The 19,722-nt window shown below is 43.4% G+C and overlaps 1 protein-coding gene and 1 non-coding gene across 3 annotated transcripts in view; one reads left to right on the forward strand and one right to left on the reverse strand.

The window, feature by feature from the left end:
- The window catches only part of CLIC5 (chloride intracellular channel 5), a 117,825-nt gene extending 103,165 nt beyond the window's left edge, over positions 1 to 14,660 (reverse strand). The window contains exon 1 of one of the 2 annotated variants that reach the window (XM_004044128.2): positions 14,236 to 14,660. In XM_004044128.2, coding sequence (XP_004044176.1) covers positions 14,236 to 14,298 — 63 coding nt within the window. In that variant the 5' untranslated portion in view covers positions 14,299 to 14,660. The remainder of the gene's footprint in view (positions 1 to 14,235) is intronic. The other variant, XM_055389776.2, reaches the window with a different exon arrangement.
- Positions 14,661 to 17,394: 2,734 nt separating this feature from the next.
- LOC115935097 (U6 spliceosomal RNA) lies at positions 17,395 to 17,501 on the forward strand. The gene has a single exon (XR_004070808.2). It is a non-coding gene; the product is annotated as a U6 spliceosomal RNA (small nuclear RNA).
- Positions 17,502 to 19,722: the final 2,221 nt, after the last annotated feature.

Here is a 19,722-nt window from a genome sequence, read left to right on the forward strand (position 1 = left end):
CTGGAATCTGACCTAGCAACAGGTCTACGGGGGAGAGAGGGGAAGAGGTGGATGGCTTTCTCCCCCTTCTCTGCCTGAGCTTAGCTGGGCCTCTCCCCTCATGTTGCACACTTGAACTGAACCCCAACTTCTTCCCTGGCTGTGCTGCAAAACGCTGCTTAGTGCTTCCTGATACCAGGTGCCTTGGCTTGGAGCTCCCATAGCCTCATTCTTGCCTTCAGGCCACAGTCCTTCCAAATGCCCAGTGGCTGCCACTCTCCCAGACCCCCAGGCTGCAAGTTCTGCCAGGGCCCAGCTGGCTTCCCCCACAAGACCCAGGGCCTGGCACCTGGTAGGCTTCAGTAAACAGCTGCCACATGGAAAAGTGCATTTCAAGTACCTTGACTTCATTTTTTATTGTTTTTAATTATGAACACACATTAAAGGGTTTTGGAGTTAGTCAGAAACCCCAACTCTGCCACTTTCCATGGGACCTTGAGCAAAACACCTAACCTTTCTGAAGCCAGATTTCACATGTAAAACAATCACAATATATCTAAAGGAGTAGGGATACTGGATTAAACAGAGTGTCACCACAATATCTGGTGCATAGGAGAGAGATGCTCTGCAAATTATATTTATTATAATGCCAATATCTGGTGCATAGGAGAGAGATGCTCTGCAAATTATATTTATTATAATGCCTTCCCTGATCCTGCTACCCTTGACCATGGCAAGTGTCTCAGAAAGACTCAGAAAGTCCTAGCAGTGAGGCTGGACCACCCCCACCCCCCGCACCAGGGAGTAAACTCAATCAGCAGCAGCTTTATTCTCACCTCTGCTTTCAGTCTTCTATGTGGCATTGTAACAGCTAACTTGTCTGGGCCTCAAGGAGGAATGAAGCTGCTAGAATCCTGCAAGGACTCGATGGAATCCATCAAATTCCATGGACGATATTGTAAATTTCTTTAGATTTATTGTTATATCTCACGTTTATAGTGCCTAGCGAATAGTCTGTAATTTTTTTGTTGTTGTTGTTGGACTCTGCCATACATATCTGTAAATGACTCTAGGTCTTAGAATGGAAGAAGAGCCGACTGGAATAGATGTAAGATTTCTCCCAAGTCAGTGGCTTCATCCTTGCAAAGATGATTTTCAGAGCTTACTCTAGAATCCTGACTGAGGAACTTGGGCCAATGCCACATCTTGGGCAAACTGGCCAGGGGACAAAATCTGCTCTTGGTGGCCACACCCACAATGCACAACAGGTACACTTTTTTTCCCAGTGGCATGCAATACTCCTGGTCTCTCTTACCCACTTCCTTCTGGTCCTCTTCCCTCTGTCTACTGACCTGATAAAGTAATCCCAGCTAATGTGTCAGCTGGGGCTACTGCATCCATAGGTAGCCCATTACAAGTAGCATATGTATATTTTTAAAAGGACCTCTAAGAAACATTCCTTAAGCCAAAGGGGTTGATCAAAGAATGGGAGTTCATGTCACTATGGCAGAGAAGTGGGTAGGAGACTTGAGAACAGGTGCGTCTTTAGGCTGCTCTAACTAACCCAATCTGGTAATTGCCCTGCTTTCTTGTCTAAGTGTTGGGATCTGACCTTGACCTTGGACTATTCATTGCCACCTATGGAGAATTAAGGAAAGGCAAAACCTTGGTCATCTCCCTCTTGCTCACCATTGGAAAAATGCCTTCTGATTTAGCGCAGCAATTTCTCCTCATTAAGCTACAAGGGGCTGGGTAAAATGAGGCAGGAGAGAGCACAAATTCTGATGTCAGGGGATGAAGTTTGAAGCCAGGCTCTACAATGTCCTAGCTTTGTGCATTTATCCAGATGGGACTCAGTCTGACCTTCAGTTTCCTCATCTGTAAATTGGGAATAGTACCAAGACCTACTCCATGGAATTCAAGGAATCAGCATAACTAAGGTGTTCAGAATAGCAGTTAGCCACTGTTGCTATTATTCAATTTCCAAACTGATTCTCTGATTTTGAAAATGCAAAGACACCACTCATGGGACCAAAGAGGACTGGGGTGTGAAGACTGCTTTTTCTGTATCATAAGCCACTTCAGTGATCCTCTGTCTCACCTACCCTTTTCCCTCTTCCATCCCCGCTATCTCTTTCCCAACATTTTCCTCTTCAAGAACCTTATACTTTGAGGATGGGGATAAATACGTTTGCAAAAACAACAACAACACCAACAACAAAACAATAAACAAGGCTGCAACTGTTTTTATAATTCCACGGGCCATGGAGCAGATCCTAAGTCTAAAGGTCACTATATAAAATGACTGAGATGTTATATACCTTGGGGTGACCTGAAAGCAGTAGAAGACCACTCGCCTACCAAATCTCTCCTACATTTGAATGTCACAGGGCTTTAAATTTCCACTGTTAGACTCACCCCTGTGGGTTTTGGATACTCCCATGGGGCCTGGTTAGGTTAAGGGCAGTGTTCCTTTAACCAGACTGGGCACAGGAATCACCTGCAGCACTTGTTAAATTACAGGTATCTGAGACCTCCTTCCCTGAAGACTCTGATTCACACATTTGGGCTGGAGTTTGGAAAATGCCCCAGGTGGTTCTCATGCCTGTGCAAGGCTGGGAAACCCTGTTCTGGTGGAGAGTGGTCAGGTCTGGAGTCCGGATCTCCAGGTTTCTAAGTTTGTATAGAGCAACCCATCATGCAGCCCCTGACAAATCACCTGATATGTGAGAGGATTAACTATCTTCCTTCCTCAAAGGATAACAGACCCAAAAATGCTTCAAAAAACTGTATGTACACACAAGGAACCATTTTAACAGAATATGGGAAATAACGCTGGGAAAAGGAATGCAAGAATAGTTTCAATATCAGGTGGAAGCAGTTGAAGTTGATCTAGCAGATGGGGAATCAATGTCATACAGGAGAAGATTCTTCTTTAGGAAGATTAAGTGGACAGTGTTAAGCATGGTCAACAGGAAGTGAGAGAGGCTGCAGGTGGGATGCCAGTTTGTAGTAGGAAACAAGAATACATAACTTAGTTTCTACGGTAGAGACTAGCTCCAAACCTGCTTCCTCTCTGTCCTTGGAACACAGTTAGATGACACTTCCCAGCTTCCCTTGCACAGAGGAACAGCCACAGGATTGAGCTCTGGACTATGGAAAGTGGGTGGAAGTGATTCGACCATGCAAACCTACCATGATGTCCTCCAACTTCAATCTTCCCTGTGCTGGCTGACTGTAGAGAGCCCAGCAGAGGAGTTGGCCGTCCCGCAGGGTGGCAGAACTACAGGGTGGAGGGAGTCCAAGTGGGGAAGACCACTCACTAAACACTGCATTGAGCTACTGTGTGAAAAAGTTGGTAGGTTGTTGTTTCAGCAGTTGGCCTACACCGACCAAGGCAGTGCCTGACATCTGAACAGTGAAGACTGTAGTTTGCAAAAGGGGTTCATGTTTCTTATCTTATTTGACTTCATAATAATAATCCTGCCACACAGATCAGATCCCTGTTATATTCACAAAGTACCTGAATGAGGAAAGGCCACATAACTTTCCCTACACAGCTCCCCTCTCCCAGAGCCTGTGGGGAAGCCCTGCCCAGAACCTTCAATTCCACAAGTAAAACCTGAGTCATTTGTGACAAAGGGCCACGGACATATGGCTCCTTTGGTTTCAGGGGCAAATTCTAAAGACACTGCTGTCTCTAGATTTTATGCTATAACTATAAAATGCCACAGAGAGCAAATGTGTAAATGAATAAAAGGCAGGTGAGACGGCCCCTCGTCTTCATCCTCGGTGTTGACGGGGCCCATGCACACTGGCAGCATTAGGAAGCAGATGTGGACATTGACAGGAGAGGAGCCTTGGGCTGGATCAAGAAACCTCTATCTGTTTCCATGACAATCTCCCAAATTGGATGTTTAAGAGAGTAACTGGGACATGGTGTTACTTCGTCTCTATTCTAGGTAATGGGTTCCCAGTTGGACTCCATTCACTGCACATCCTCCCCTCCTTCCCCTTTTGTGTTATTTCTCCAGTCGGACAATTGTTTCTTTTCCCTCTTACCATAGAATAACGTTAAACAAAAGTGGAAAAGAAACCATCACCCTGAAGTCCATAGAGGTTGATATAGGATATGGGGTAACTGGCAAAAAACTTCTACACACCAAAGCCTGTGGGTAACCAGAGACGTGCTGCAAAGGCCTCCCACGCCAAAACACCCTGCCTCAGATGCAGGGCCAAATGCACCATATTTAGATAATTAAGCACTTCCCTCTTTTAAACTACAATTGCTCCACAGGCAGGTAGGGGCACAGCAGTCTTCCACTTTATAAACAAAAGTCTGGATCCCCCAGCTTGCCATCAGAGATGCTTCATGATCTGATCTGCTAGATCTGAATGTTTGTGTCCCCCCAGAATTCCTATGCTAAAATTTCATCTCTGAGGTGTTGGCATTAGCAGGTGGAGGCTTTGGGAGGTGATTAGGTCATGAGGGCGGAGCCCTCACAAATGGGATTAGTGTTCTCATGAGGGGCTGAAGAGAATAGAGTTCTCCTCCTCCACAATGTGAGAACCCAGTGAGAAGGTGACAGCTATGAACCAAATTGTGGCCCTCACCAGACACCAAATCTATTGGTGCACTGATAGACTCCCCAGCCTCCAGAACTGTGAGAAATAAATTTCTGTTGTTTATAAGCTACCTAGTTCACGGCATTTTGTCATAGCATCTCAAAGAGATTAGGACAGAGCCCATGTGTGTGTATATATATATATACATATATATATATATACATGTATAAATATATATATACACGCATAAATATATATACATGTATAAATATATATACATGTATAAATATATATATGTATATATATAAATATATATACATGTATAAAATATATATAAATATATATACATGTATAAAATATATATATACACGTATAAATATATATATGGAGTCTTGCCCTATCGCCCAGCCTGGAGTGCAATGGCGCATTCTCGGCCCACTGCAGCCTCTGCCTCCCTGGTTCAAGCGATTCTCCTGCCTCAACTTCCTGAGTAGCTGGGATTACAGGCATGCGCCACCATGTCCAGCTAATTTTTTGTATCTTTAGTAGAGACGGGGTTTCACCATATTGGCCAGGCTGGTCTCGAACTCTTGACCTCGTGATCTGCCCACCTCAGCCTCCCAAAGTGCTGGGATTACAGATGTGAGCCACTGTGCCTGGCCCCTAACTTACATTTTTATCTGCCTTCCCAATATCCATTCACACCTTCTTCAGCACAGCCAAGCAGAGCTCTGAGTTTTCTGGGACACATCCGGGCTTATCTTGCTTCTGAGCCATTGTTCACATGATTTCCTTTGCCTAGGACATTGCATTTATTTCCTACCTCTTATTGCTTGATCACCTTGGCTAACTCCTCACGTGCCTCATTCCTCCCTCTCAAACGACATTTCTTTTTTTTCCTTTTTTTTTTTTTTTTTTTTTGAGACAGTCTTGCTCTGTCACCAGGCTGGAGTACAGTGGTGCAAACTCAGCTCTCTGCAACATCCACCTCCCGGGTTCAAGCGATTCCCCTGCCTCAGTCTCCTAAGTAGCTGGGGCTATAGGTGGGTGCCACCACACCCGGCTAATTTTTTTGTATTTTGCTAGAGACGGCGTTTCACCATGTTGGCCAGGATGGTCTCAATCCCCTGACATGATCCCCCTGCCTCGGCCTCCCAAAGTGCTGAGATTACAGTCATGAGCCACCATGCCCAGCCCCAAAAGACATTTCTTAAAGCAAGTCCTTATTTCTGTACTTCTTCTCCATGCTCCCTCCTCTGGGGAACCTCCTTCATCACCTGTAGCTCTGAGCAGAAGTTCAGATAAAATCCCTAGCCCTGACCCCCTGTGATCCTCAGCTCTGATCCTTCAGCATTCTAAGGAACATCTGCATGGGACTGGCCTGCCAGCACTTCAGATTACACCATTCCAAATCCAAACGATTTTAATGAACAGCAACTCCCTTCCTCACAGGATACATAGGCTTTCTTCAGAATTAAAAGGAAACTTAAAGCTCAATTAGTTTGTCTGTACTCTTCAATTTACAATATCTTAGACAGTAATGGTCAAGCCCATCAAAGATATCACCATTCTAGATGTGGACACTAACCTTTCCAGGGGTGAATGTACCAGGAAACTGCTGAGTCTTTGGTGTTGGTGCCCCTAATATACACTATTTGCACAGGCTTCTTCCAAGGCATGCACCTAATTTTGTATTCACTTCTGTATTCCACAACACACTCTGTCTTTCGGCCCTTGTTTGGACTCACTTGGCCTCCTGATGGGACCACTGGGATAGCCTCCTCACTGACTTCTGCCTCAGGGCTCTCCTTATTCCAACATGGTCACAGTGAATGCAGCCGTAATAGCAATGGCAAAAACAGCAGCAGCTCACATTTTATCTCACTGCTCTTCCTTAAACCCATATAGCGTATATCCCAAAGTGTTAGACTGGGAACTTATCTCATCAGAGAAGGTCAGACTGGATGACTTCTGGAAGCTTTTCCAAATAATAAATTCTATGGTTTTATGAATGTTGATCACATTTTATAGAAAAAAAACTTACCCTTAAAGCAAGTCACGCAACCAGTGCGTGGCAGACCTGGAATCCAGGTCTTCTTTCTTTCATTTTTTTTTTTCTGTTTTTTTTCTTTTTCTTTTTTTTCCCCCCGATTTTCATTTGCACAAATTTATGGGGTACATGAGCAATTTTGTTACATGCATAGATTGTGCAGTGATCAAGTCAGGACTTTTAGGGCATCCATCATACTTTGAGTTCATTGATTTTCCCACTAAAGCATGAAGTCCAGCTATGAATCTTTCTAAACATAACCCAAGTCAATCTCCTATTGTGTGTAGACACTTCCAGTTACTCCCCACTACTTATAAGGGAGCAGATACCACTTACCTCCCATTCAAGGCCCCCCTCCTGCCACTGTTGTTGGCTTTTTTGCTGTCCTATTTCCAATTGCTCCTTTCATATACCACTTGCTTCAGACAACCCCGTGTACTCATAAGCCCTGAGCATCCCCATCTCCACACCTTTGCTGGACCTGACATGGTTGCTCACTTTTGGCCACCTCTGAATCCTGATCATTCTTCAAGACTCAACTCAGGTCCCACCCTACCCAAAGCTGGGCCTGAAGACACCATTTGGGCCACACTGGTCCCATCATATGCATGACTCATTTCATTCCTGTCACTCATGTGCCACTGATGCTTGTTTGCATTTCACTCCTCAGTGGCACTCTCACAAGCTACTGGAGCCTGTCTTCTTCTCTGGTCTCCCCCAGCCCCCTTCAGCTTTCACAGAGCCTGGCACAGAGTAGGTGCTCTGTAAGCATTTTCATATATTGATTGATTGATTATATTCTATCCCCTAACTCCCTACATTCTTTATCTTACTATCTCCTTCATGCATTGCCATTTAAAATTATGTGTCACTCCTATATAATAAAAAATATACAAAGGAAGAAAAGAAAAATTACAAAAGAAAGGTCAAAAGCATTTCTTTCCTCCCTTTTCTGGTTTATTTGAGGTCAATCTGGAGGGATTCATGTGAACCAGCATATTGCCCTGGCTACTTCCATCCTGTGAAATGCTTGTTTCAAGTAGCGACTGGACCATATTTTGTCCTTTTGATGCTCCACTGAGTAGTTCAGCCCTATTTACCCATGGTTTGCACCAGTGGTTCTCAGTCTTTGATGGGCTTCAGAATCACCAGTGGGTAGCTTTTTAAGCATACAGATGCCTGGGCCTCACCCCACCCTCCTAAATCTGAAACTCTATAGACAGGACCTGGGCAGGTACAAGTGAAGAAGGCAAGTGCAGTGACTCTTTCATGCCCCAAAGGCTGAGAACCACCAGCCTACCCATGGTTTACCTCCAGTGCTGCTGGCATGGGAAGAGTCTTTGAATCCCCCTTAAAGACTCTTCCCATGCCAGCAGAGCTAAAATAACTTCTAGAAGTTAACAACTCCATTTCTTTTTACAGGGAAGAATTCATTTCAGTTCAGACGGTAGGCTATTTATCTTATTTGTCCTTAAAGAATTTCACATCTCAGAACTTAGATACTTCTTGAAAGAAAAGACACGTTTCCAAAGCAGGTTGTCATTTAGCGAACGGGAAGAGAAATGTCCCTGACTGTGGGAGCTGACCCCTCAGAACACAAGCAGTGTTAGATTTAAGACACCCTGGGTAGAGAGAGTCCTTTACAGAACTACATCTTAGGAAACTCATGCTTAACCACTTTTCATCTTTACTGTCTCTAGTTCCTCCAGTCTTGACAACAGATACAACTCAGGATGTGTTCTGGGTAATAGTTTTTTAATAGATACCAGAGAGTGAGAGCCTACGACATTTTCCCCATAATCCTGGTAGACAATACGTGTGCATGTGTGAGTATATTTGATGAGAGCACCTATGGCTATGCATAGCTGGAAGGTTGTTGAGGAGGGGGTAGTAAAATCTGCAAAGAGAACCAGGGATCCTCTTGAAAATAAAGAGGATCCTTTACCCTGGCCTGGCTACCAGGAGCCTTGGGGAAGCAGTTATGTAGGAGCTTTCTTGGATGAGGGAGCAACTGACAGGAGGAATCAACTTCCCTTGAGTTTGAAGAACCCAGTGGGTCAGGGATCTGCAGTTACCCTGTAGTCAGGCCAACCACATTACTCCAGACATGGGCTCTAGTGGGCTCCAGCTTATGGAGCAGCAGTCCAGTCAGAGGCAGTCAGATCCAGTGGTGGTTGCACTGTACTTCAGTTGCCATTGGTCTGCAGCAATGAGACTCACTGCTTGTGTTCTCAGGGGTCAGCTCCAACAATCGGGAACATTTCTCTTCCAGTTCCCTGAATGACAACCTGCTTTGGAAACTTACATTTTCTTTCAAGAAGTATCTTGGTTCTGAGATGTGAGATTCAGCTGGTAGGACTGAGCTTCTGACTTCTTGTACACATCAAGGGAGGGAAGCCCAAGGGCTTTACTTTTACTTATTGGGCTACATGGAGCCTACAGAGAAAGACTTACTAATAGGCCAGATCCATACTCAGCTTGAAATGCTCACACCAACTCCATGAAAGATGTACTGCTGCTATTAGCACTGCACTGGTTAAAACAAAAAAAATCTGTGGTCCAGAGAGGTCAAGCAGCCCATCCTGGCCAACACACTGGTGAACCACAGCCTGACACCAAAGTTTCACTCTTCCACCACATCTCTTGCCACCACTAACATGGGACCAGCAGCTGACAACTCAAAGGGAACCAAGAATGAGAAGTTTTTGACCTAACTGACTGTCTAAATTGATAGACACTTTGTCTTGCATGGAGGGGGCCAATAAATGCCCAAAGAGACAACACAAGTCATCAGGGAGGCAGGAGCTGACACCACTGGCAGTGGACGTCAGCTTCTGCAGACCCAGTCCTCATTCCCACCACCCTGCCATGGCACTTCAAATATGCATGATACAACTCTTGATGCTAGCTCTCCAGGGATGTGTTACCAGGAGAAGAAGCACTCACTGCCATAGCAGGGCAGGCAAATTTGTGTATTGCATTATTGACTACAGATCAAAACCTGAAGATAGTGGGAAAGAAAAACACAGTAGCTTAATATGATGAAGGGAACTTTAAAAACCTAGTGAGCTCATGCTTAGGCAAGCAGCCCAAGGTGACCAGGCAGTCACAGTAGCTCAGGGACATAGAGGCGACACCACAAGATCTGATCCTATCTGTTCTGGAAGTCAGATGACCACACCACAAGTCACCACAACTTGTATTGCACCCTGCATCACTCAGAAACTTTTGGGCCACTCAATAAATGAAAGACTAGTCGTTTCCATCAGACAATTAGCAGAACTCTGTTTTACTTCCCCCATGCTGAATTGATGATTCTTTGACTAGACCAACCCTATACACGATTGTTCTGGAGTCCTGTGGTAGGGCTTAATAGTTCGTCAGCATCTGTTAACTGGGCACTGATTGGATGCAAGCTTTCTATCAACAACACTTCTGACCGTGATGCCCTGAGGCTGTTAGAAGTTCTGGACATTTAATCAGCATTAGCAAGGCCACCTATGTCAGTGGTGGCAGAAGCTGCCTGCTATTGGACCTGCCTCTGATTATGACTCAGTGGCTCTCCACCAGGGCTGCACACTGGAGTCACCTGAGAGTGGATATGAAAATATTGTTTCAGGGTCCCACCCACAGACACACTGATGTAATCGGCTTGGGGAGCAAACTGTCATCAGAAGTTTTAAAATCTCTCTCAATGGATTGAATAGGTAGTGAAGGCTGAGAACCACTGGTTTCTGTTGAAACCTCAGTTCCTGGCTGAAGAGACACTTGCGGCGAGCTTGTCTGTATCATTAGTCACTTCTGGGGTCCAGGGGTGAGACTGGGAGTGGAGGAAGCAATGCAAATGGGTGGAATGCCTTGATCTAACCTACACAGCACATCCTGTGTTTGTCTTTTCAAAGTGCTTTCTGTTTTGCTTTTACTTCCTTGCTCTATTTCTTTCAATAAACCACACTCACTGCCATTACCTCTAGCCTGTTGTCCTCTTAGGATCAAAGTCCAAGCTACATATGATCTCATTTACTCTCAAAATATCCCTGCAAGTGAGGAAGGAGCCAGGCCTTTGTTCCCCAAGGCAAATCAGGGACGTGCAGGTCCAGAAAGGTTCAGTCTGCCATGGGACTCATAATATTCAAGTCAGTGTGTTTACAGCAATTTTCAATTTACAAAGTGTTTTCACCTATGCTCTCCCATGGAATCCTCACAGCAAATCTACAATGACAGTATTTTCATAACCAGAGTGACCACACATCCTGATTTGCTCCCAAACTATCCTGGGTTATACCTGTGGTTCCAGCCTAATTATTGATATCATCCCCTTTCACTCTCAAAAGTGTCTGGATTTGGACAATAAATTATATGGTCTCCTTATTTATAACCATGCTCTTGTTTTAAGAGGGCCAGTGAGGCTCCTGAAAGTTAAACAATTTGTTCAGGATCATTTAGCTAATTAGAGGCAGAGGCAAGACTTGAATTCAGGTACTGCGTCTCCAAATCCCTGCCCCATCCACAGGTATTATGGGACATTAGAATCAGAGTTGACATGATCTAACATTTCTTATTGTAGAAACTAAAAATGTGGGGAAATAATCTCTTAAAAGTCACTGTCAGAATGTTCCCCGAAAGGGAAAGACTCGGAGTACGTAGCAGAAATGGGTTAGTCTCTTTGGAAGCATTCTATGAACACATTAGAATGGATTAATAACATAAATAAATGTCACCATGATGGCACTTGAAAGCCTAACTTGGCAAAATAAGGTACCAGGCCTGACATATAGGTATTTGGAAAAGAGCAAGAAATTCAAAGTCTAAACTGCTAGATTTGAGGACTGGATCTGAATGCTATCTGCCATCTACCTTTGGGCATTTTACCTACTTTCTGTGAGCACATGTATTGTTCAACAGAACAGGAGGAATCATCATTCTTAGTTCCCTGGGCTGTTACAAGAAGAGCAAACTGCAGCTCATCAAGTGCTCTGACAGCGAGTCTCGTAAGGTACCTGTGAATCCAGTTTATTTGTTTTCTTTATCTTTCACATGAGTGAATCAAGCCTTATAAAGTTGCTGATGATCAAATGAGATAAGGTATTTGAACATACCTATTATGTCCTAATACGCTGCAATGTTTCCTTCTTCTTATCATTATCATTATCAGCAGTAGTAGTAACAGATAATGACTATCAATTGACGTGGGAGACAATTACAATTACATGTCATTGTGAAACTCATTGGGTGACTGTGATTTAGAGTGGTACACCCAGTGGAAACAAGAGATTGGGAGGTCCTTCCAAGGGGGTGTTGAAAATGACCAAGTCATGACTATAACTGGGTGGGACCCATCCTTCTTGGAAGTCTTCATAGAAACCAACCCACCCTGCCCTGCAGAAAGAGCTTCAGTTACCTGACACCATCAACAAGAAGGCCTTTCTTTTTATGGGGAATCATGTACCTCAGAGAAACTCCAAACTTTGGAAAAGTGTGATTCTGTCAACAAGGACATTGCTTCCCTCAAATGACACAGTTCAAGTAAGGCCTGGGCAGCATCTTTATTTCACAATATTTCTAGCCTTTACTTGTCCCATTTGCTTGTAAATGAGAACTGCTAACCTGAAGCTCAAAAAGATGGGGTTGAGGGAGGAGTCAAAACAACTTTCATACCTGATGTTTTGATCTCCCCATCAATCTGGTTTTTGAGCTAGCCATGAAGGCCTGCCTGGCTCTCACTGATTTCCTTTAGGGAAAAAACAAATGACAACACAGTCATTTTAGAATTATTTGGGGAACGCTGCAAATTGTGCAGTAAGGTTTTTATATAAATGGAGAGACTCTCCAACACTGCCAACAAGAAAATTCCAAAGGTGCAGGTAGAATTGGTCTCCACACCTAGGAGTGGGGCAAAGGGCTCCTTTGGTTCTAAAGAACCAATTTGTGTTTCAAATATCTTTCAGAAACTTGACACCTTGAAACTGCCACTCTCAAGGAATCTGAGTAAGTCCTAGAATCGCTTTCTTCAAGGAGAGCAGCAAGACTCATCGCTTTGTTAAAGCTCTCCCTATTCACCCCCTAGGGCCCAGGCCTGGATGCTGGGGTTCAGAACACCCCCTTGCTGCCCTAAGGTCCAACACTACCCAGCATCAGACGAGAAATGACCTCCTTTATTACCTGGGTCTGCCAAAGGACCTGGAAATCCTGCCTGGGGTGGGGGTGGGGGGAGTCCCAGAAACCAAAGGAGCACACAGGGGCCACAGTGGGAAGAGAACAGGCTGAAGAAAGCAAGTGTCACTAAATGTCAGGTGTAAGTTTGAAAAATAAACACAAAGAATGTAAAACCCAGCAGAAGAAATTTAACAAACCTTTGTGGTAGGCTGGGACAACGGAGACAGATCACGTACCAAGTGTAAAGTAAGTCACATTTTAAGAGTCAGAAAGTACCAAAGACCACAGATTGTTATCAAGGTTTATGTAGATCTCATACTTTTTGCAAACATCTATTTAATTAGCTTGTAGAGAAGGATCTTTTGGGCAAAATAACATTTTCCCAATTCCAGGGAATATTTATGCCTTTTAAATTCTGCCAGGAGGCCCCTGACAGGCACCAGTGACTCTTCCCTTCTCAGCGATCTGCATATTTCTAGGGAAACTTTGCACTGAGAGAGTTTTCCCCCTTTGTGAAAGGTCTTGGCGCCCAGGCAGTCCCCGACTTCCCCTCCCCCAAGTCCTGGCGACTGTTTCTGCTCAGCCCTGGAGGCTACTCTCCCGCAGCCTCAGGTTTCCCTACTTCTGCAGCGTCGGCACCAAGGGCTGATCAAATGTTTCTTTCTCCTTACACCGGCGGACCGGGAAACGCCGCCGCAGCCTCGCCTCCATCCTTCCTCCTACAGGTTGCAAATAAAGTACAGCAGCTCTGACATTAGGCAGTTTCTGTCCAACGAGCAAGGTGACTTCATTTAATTTGCACTGTGCTCCTTCATCCCTGTCTGCATCAGGTTGAACGGGAGGCTCTCCCTACTACCAAACGCCTAACATTTCCTTGATACTGCCTTGAAAAATCATGATTATGACAAAAATAATAACGTCGGAGAATGGAGTGCTTGTTTTCTGCTTTGCAAGTCACCAAGCAAGAAAACACTTTTGTCTCCTTGGCTTTTATTTTAGGATCTCTGAGCGAAAGAGAGAAAGAGAATTTTAAGAAATGTCGTTTTCACTTTGCCAAAGATCATTGTGTCAATAACGTTTCTCTCCCATTCCTCCCCCTCCTCCCGTTTTAAAGGAAAGGTTCACGGGTCCAGCCAGGTTTCTGCCGCATCCCGACACCTGGAGACGTCTTTCAGGACCAGCCCGAATCGCGTCCGGGCAGGGCTCTGGACTCGGACTCGCAGCGGTGACAGCGGAGGCGGGGGCGGGGGTTGACAAACTGCGGATCAACTCTCCGAGAAGACGGCCTCCTGCCGGAACCTGCCTTCCTCCATTCCGCCCAGGAGCCTCGCAGCGGGGCGCTGGCCTGCGGAAAGGCCACGGGGGAGCACAGGGCTCCGCGCCGCCCTCCTGGGAGGGTCCGGAGTCCAGCGCACCCCGAGCCCTGGTGCGTGAGCCCGGTGGCAGGCGCGGCAGGTGCGGCGGGAGCCTGGACCCCGACCTACCTTCACGAAGAGCTCGATCTCGGGGTCCCTGTCGTCCCCGTTAGCTGTCGCCGAGTCTGTCATGCCGTTGGCGCCCGGGGCTACCGTCCCGGGCCGGGGAGGCGCTACCTCTGCAGCTCCTGGGCCAGCACTCTGCGCTCCTGCCGCTGCCCAGCGGGGCTCCTCTTCAGGGCGGTGTTTAATTTTTCACAAAACCATCTATTCTCCAGCCCGAGCAGCGGGGTCTCAGAGATCAGTGTCCCAGATGCTCACATGAAAAGGAGCGAAGCCGGGAGGAGGCGGGGGGCCACGGGGAAAGCCGGGTTAAGGGGATGACAACAGGTCGTGGGAGCAACAAGTGCCGGGCTGCCCGGAGGTGTCACAGGATCCGCGACTGTCAGCGATCCCGCCGCCGCCAACGCGCCCAAAATAGCCGGCGGCTGCAGGGCGGGGTCAGCCGGGCGGGGACGCGGCGGGGACACCCCGGGAGCTCGGGCCTGGGCCGGGCCACGGCCCCCCGCCCCAAGACCCCGCAGGGCAGGAGGCGGAGACAGAGCTGGCCCCGGCAAAGCCACCAAGGCCAAGAGGATGTCCTGGCGGCGGATAATGAGGCGAAGGGAGAAAGAGTCGAGGAGAAGGGGAAGGGGAAGAGGAAGGGGAAAGGGGAAGGGGAAGTAAGAAAGGAGATGGCTCTCAAGTCTTCTGTTTCTTTAATAAAGCGTCAGCTCCTCCGAGTTACTCCACTACCAGCCTTACCCACTTGGAAAGCCCTTCCTGTCTTAGCGATGCTGAGAACCCCCACCAAAAGGGGCATTTGCCATCCTTGGGCTAAGCAAAAGGAGAGTAGGGTGCTGGGGACGGGCAGGGCAGGGCAGGGGTGGCGCCTGGGGCAGAGGGGTGAGTCAACCCGGTCAGGTGCGGCTTCCATGCCTTTCAGCCTTCTGGGTTTATTTTTCTTCTCCCTTCTTTCATTTTCTTTCTATTTCTTCCTTTATTTTCTGATCTTACTGCATTCCCGTTCTCTTCTAGTTGTTTTAGTGAAGTAGGATGCAAACACAGAAAAGATGCACATATCTTAGGTGTATGCCTCAATGAATTTTCACAATCCAACCCACCCATGTAACGAGCGCCAGATGAAGAATAAAATGTTAGCCACAGCCCTAGAAGCTCCTCCTGCTCTCTCCTCTCCACATCTTTTCTCCCCTCTCCCCTGTCCCAGGGTAACCATTATTCTGGCTTGTAGCAGCGTAGGATCTTTTTGCCTGGAATGTTGGTGTCTGGCTTCTTTCGCTCATTACTATGTTTGTGAGATTCATCCATTGTGCTATGTGTAGTTGTGTATCATCCATTTTCACCGACACACTTACTTATTCATTCTTCTGTCAATGGACATTTGTGCAGGTGACTATCATGACTACTCTGTCTCGAACATTCTCTCTATCAAACATCTTTTGGTTGGATTCACAGACACTTTTCTCTTGGATGTATACTTAGGAGTGGACTTGCTGAGTTGTAGTGTATAAGAATGCTCTCCTTGTGTAAACACTGCCATAGGTTTTCTAAAGTGGTTGTACCAACAGACATTCCCACCCTTCATTTCTTTAAAAAATAATTATTGAATGTTTTGCACCAGAATCTGGTGGAATTCTCTTTGTCTTCTTTGCCTTCTCTTTAATTAATCCTGTTTGTGCTATGTCCTTCCTTACTAAAAACATGTATTTGTTTCATAGCTTTATTAAAAAATTCATCACTTAATAAAAAAATAAGTAATAATACTTATGTGATAGGCAAAAATGTTGAGCACTTTACATGTGTGAACTTGTATAATATTTACAAATAGTATAATGATCCCAATTTTACAAGTGGGGAAACTGAGACATGAAGTATTTAAGTAACTTATCCCTAGTCATTCAGCTAGGAAATGGTGAAGTCAGGATTTAAACCCAGACAGACTTGAGCCTGTCCTCTCAACTGCTCTACAAACTGCTTTTCTTAGTGCACACTATGGAAGTGTACACTTTGAGGAAACAAAGGCATGGTTTTAACGGTCTTAACAGAGATCAAAATCCCTTTCAGAATAATAGTTACATGAAAGGAAAACTAAGGCTGCCACATGAATTGGGAAGATGAAGGAGCTATACAAGCTGTCACGTAAAGATACTATTTACCATGGTTGGGGTGAGGAGAGGAAAAGTCTTCATGGAGCAAAAGGCACTTTAGCTGAACCTTCCTGAAAGGTCAGGCATCTGATAGGCAAAGAAAAGGGAAAGATGTCCTCACTACCCTTTATGGCAGGCTGTGTCCCCACAGACTCTCCGTGCAAATTCCTCCTTCCTGAAGAAAGCAGTCACCAAGCCCAACGTGCAACTCTTTTGGTACATTATAACGTAATCAAGGTGATGTTTAATTGCTTTCCTCCTGCTTGGCTTCAGGCTTACATCACCAAAGCCTTTAGAGAAACAGTCACCTTCACAGCTGTACATTCTGAGCCAATGACTACATACTTTAGGGAAGGACCAAGGTTACAGAGGGAGACTGGTGCCTTCGCTGCATGATGCACAGACTCAGAACATCCCTGCGCTGAAGTGTAGGCAGTATTCTTAATGGCAATGTGGCAGTAGCAAATAAAATTATATGCATAAAATGTCTTCGAGGGTTTTGGTTTTTTGTTTTTTGTTTTAATGAAAAATGTGTTACACGTATTTTCGATCATTTCCTTGGCTATGATCTAAACAATGTGTGGTATGACTTCTCTTTCCTTAATCCCAAACCTATCAGAGTAAACTTTAATTTTATCTTCTCCAAATATCTACTGCTATTGTAAAATTGGACAGATCCCTTTCAATAACATTTTATAGGAAATATCTCCCATTTGGACATCCCTGCAGATAACTTATAGTTTTGATATTATAAAGCTTCATGCTGCAAAAAAAAAAAATTCTTCTTTGGTCATAAACTATTTCTGTGCATATTTTCCATTTTCAATTTCATATTATGCCTTAGCTCAAGATAAAAGGACTTTACTTTGTACCCTTTAATGTTAAAGAATAATTGGTTAGAGTCAATTCTAGCTTTGTCTGGAGAAAAACACTATATGTCTAATTCCAGCCCATAGTTTCACAAATGTGGTGCAAGTTTTGAATACATTTTTACCAGGAAAGTACTTTAAAAACACATTTAGTGCTCACTTTGGCAGCACGTATTCTAAAATGGAAACCATACAGAGAAGATTGGCATGGCCCCAATGAAAGGGTGACACGCAAATCTGTGTAACATTCATATTTTTGTATGACTGTTGAAAGTGAAAACTATAACATATCTGATAGCGTTTTTCGTATATTTAGATTCAATAATATGACCACTGCAGCATAAAGGGTAAAGGGCAAGGAATTTATACAGTTGTAAGGTTTATACACTTTACTTGATATAGTAAACTCTAAGTAGCCTGAGAAAACCTAGGTATGTGTATTGCAATCCCTAAAGAAACAGCTATTTGAGTTATAAAACAAAAGTATAGTAAAAAAAAGCCAACAGATAAGCTAAAATGGAATGACAAGAAATATTCAAATAATCTAAAAGGCAGAAAAGAGGAAGAGAAGAGAAAACTGATAATAAAATGGTACACCTAAATATAACCATATTAATACTTAAGCTAAATATAAATGGTCTAAACACATAAATTAAAAGCTGAAGATTGTTGGATTGCGTAAAAAAGCAACAAGAAGACCCAACTATATGCTGTTACAGAATTCACTTCAAACACAATGTTATTGATAAATTAAAAGTAAGAGGATGGAAAAGCCCCTGCCATGCAAACACTAATCAAAAGAAAGCTAGTCTCTAAATTAATATAATTATTAATAATATATAAGCATATATTAACGTAAGTCTATTAGACAAAATAGACTTCAGAAAAAGGAAATTATCAGGAATAGAGACATTACATAATAATAATAATAAAAGAGCCAGCTCACCAAGAGGATAGAACAACCTTAAATGCATATATACTTAATAACAGAGCTTCAATATTGATGAAACAATAGCTGATGGAACTGAAAGGAGAAAGAGAAATACAGAATTATAGTTAGAGACTTCAGTTCTCCTCTTTTGGTAATTTATAGCACAAGTAGACAAAAAATCCATAAGAATATAGAATATAGAAGACCTAAACAACACTATCAATAACCTTGACCTTATGAACATTTGTGGAATATCCCACCCAAACAACAACATAATATACACTATTTTCAGATATATATGGAACATTTACCAAAACAGATCACATTCTGGGTCACAGAACAAACTTCATTATGTTAAAATAATGAAATTATACAAAGTATGTTCTCTGACCATAATGGAATCAATTAAATTAATATCCAGAAAGATATCCAAAACACTTCCAGTTATTTGGAAATTAAGCAACACACTTTAAGAAATTCATTGATCAACAAGGAAGCCTCAAGGATTATTAAAAAATATTTTGAATTGAATTCAAATGAACATACAACATATCAAAATTTGTGAGATGCAGCTAAAGCAACGCTTATAGAAAATTTATACATAAAACACTTATTTTAGAAAATAATAAAGTTCTGAAATTTATAATCTAGGTTTACACTTTATGGAACTAGAAAAAAGAATAGCCAGCTAAAACCAAAGCAAGCAAAAATAATAAAATAATAAATATAAAAACAGAAATTAATGAAATCGAAGAAAAAAATAAAACAATAGAGAAAATCAATAATACTAGAGGCTGGTTTTTATCAAAGATCAATAAAGTTGATAAATTTCTCACTAGATTTACCAAAAAACTAGAGAGAGAAGATATATTATCAATGTTAGATATGAAAGATGGGATATCAACTACGAACTTCACAGATACAAAAAGATAAGAGAGTACTACAAACAACTCTCTGAACATAAATTAGACCATTTAGATAAAATGGATAAAAGACACAGACTAACAAAATTCACTCAATGAGAAGTAGATAACCTGAATAGTCATATATTTATTAAACATATTAAATTCATAGTTGAAAGCCCTCCAAGAAAAGAAAACTACAGCCCCAGATACCTTCATTAATGAATTCTACTAAACATTTTAGAAAGAATAACACCAATTCCATACAATCTCTTCCAGTAATGAGAAGAGGAGGAAGTGAAGGACTTGTATCCAGGATTTGTAAAGAATTTTTACAACTCAAAAAAAAAAAAAAACAAAAACCCAGCTTAAAAAATAGGCAAAATATCTGAGCAGACACTTTACCCTAGAAGACTTACCAATGGCAAACACATGAAAATATGCTCAATGTTCTTCAGTAGAGCAATGCAAATTAAGAGATACCACAATATACCTATTAGAATGGTTAAAATGTGCATTCACGATAATCCCATGTGTAAGCAAGAATGCAGAGCAACTGGAACTCTCATACATTGATGGTAGGAATGCAAAATTGTACAGTCATTCTGGACAGCAGTTTGGCATTTTCACATAAAGTCAAATGTACA

Source organism: Gorilla gorilla, chromosome 5 (genome assembly GCF_029281585.2).
Source record: "Gorilla gorilla gorilla isolate KB3781 chromosome 5, NHGRI_mGorGor1-v2.1_pri, whole genome shotgun sequence".
Taxonomy (NCBI): domain Eukaryota; kingdom Metazoa; phylum Chordata; class Mammalia; order Primates; family Hominidae; genus Gorilla; species Gorilla gorilla.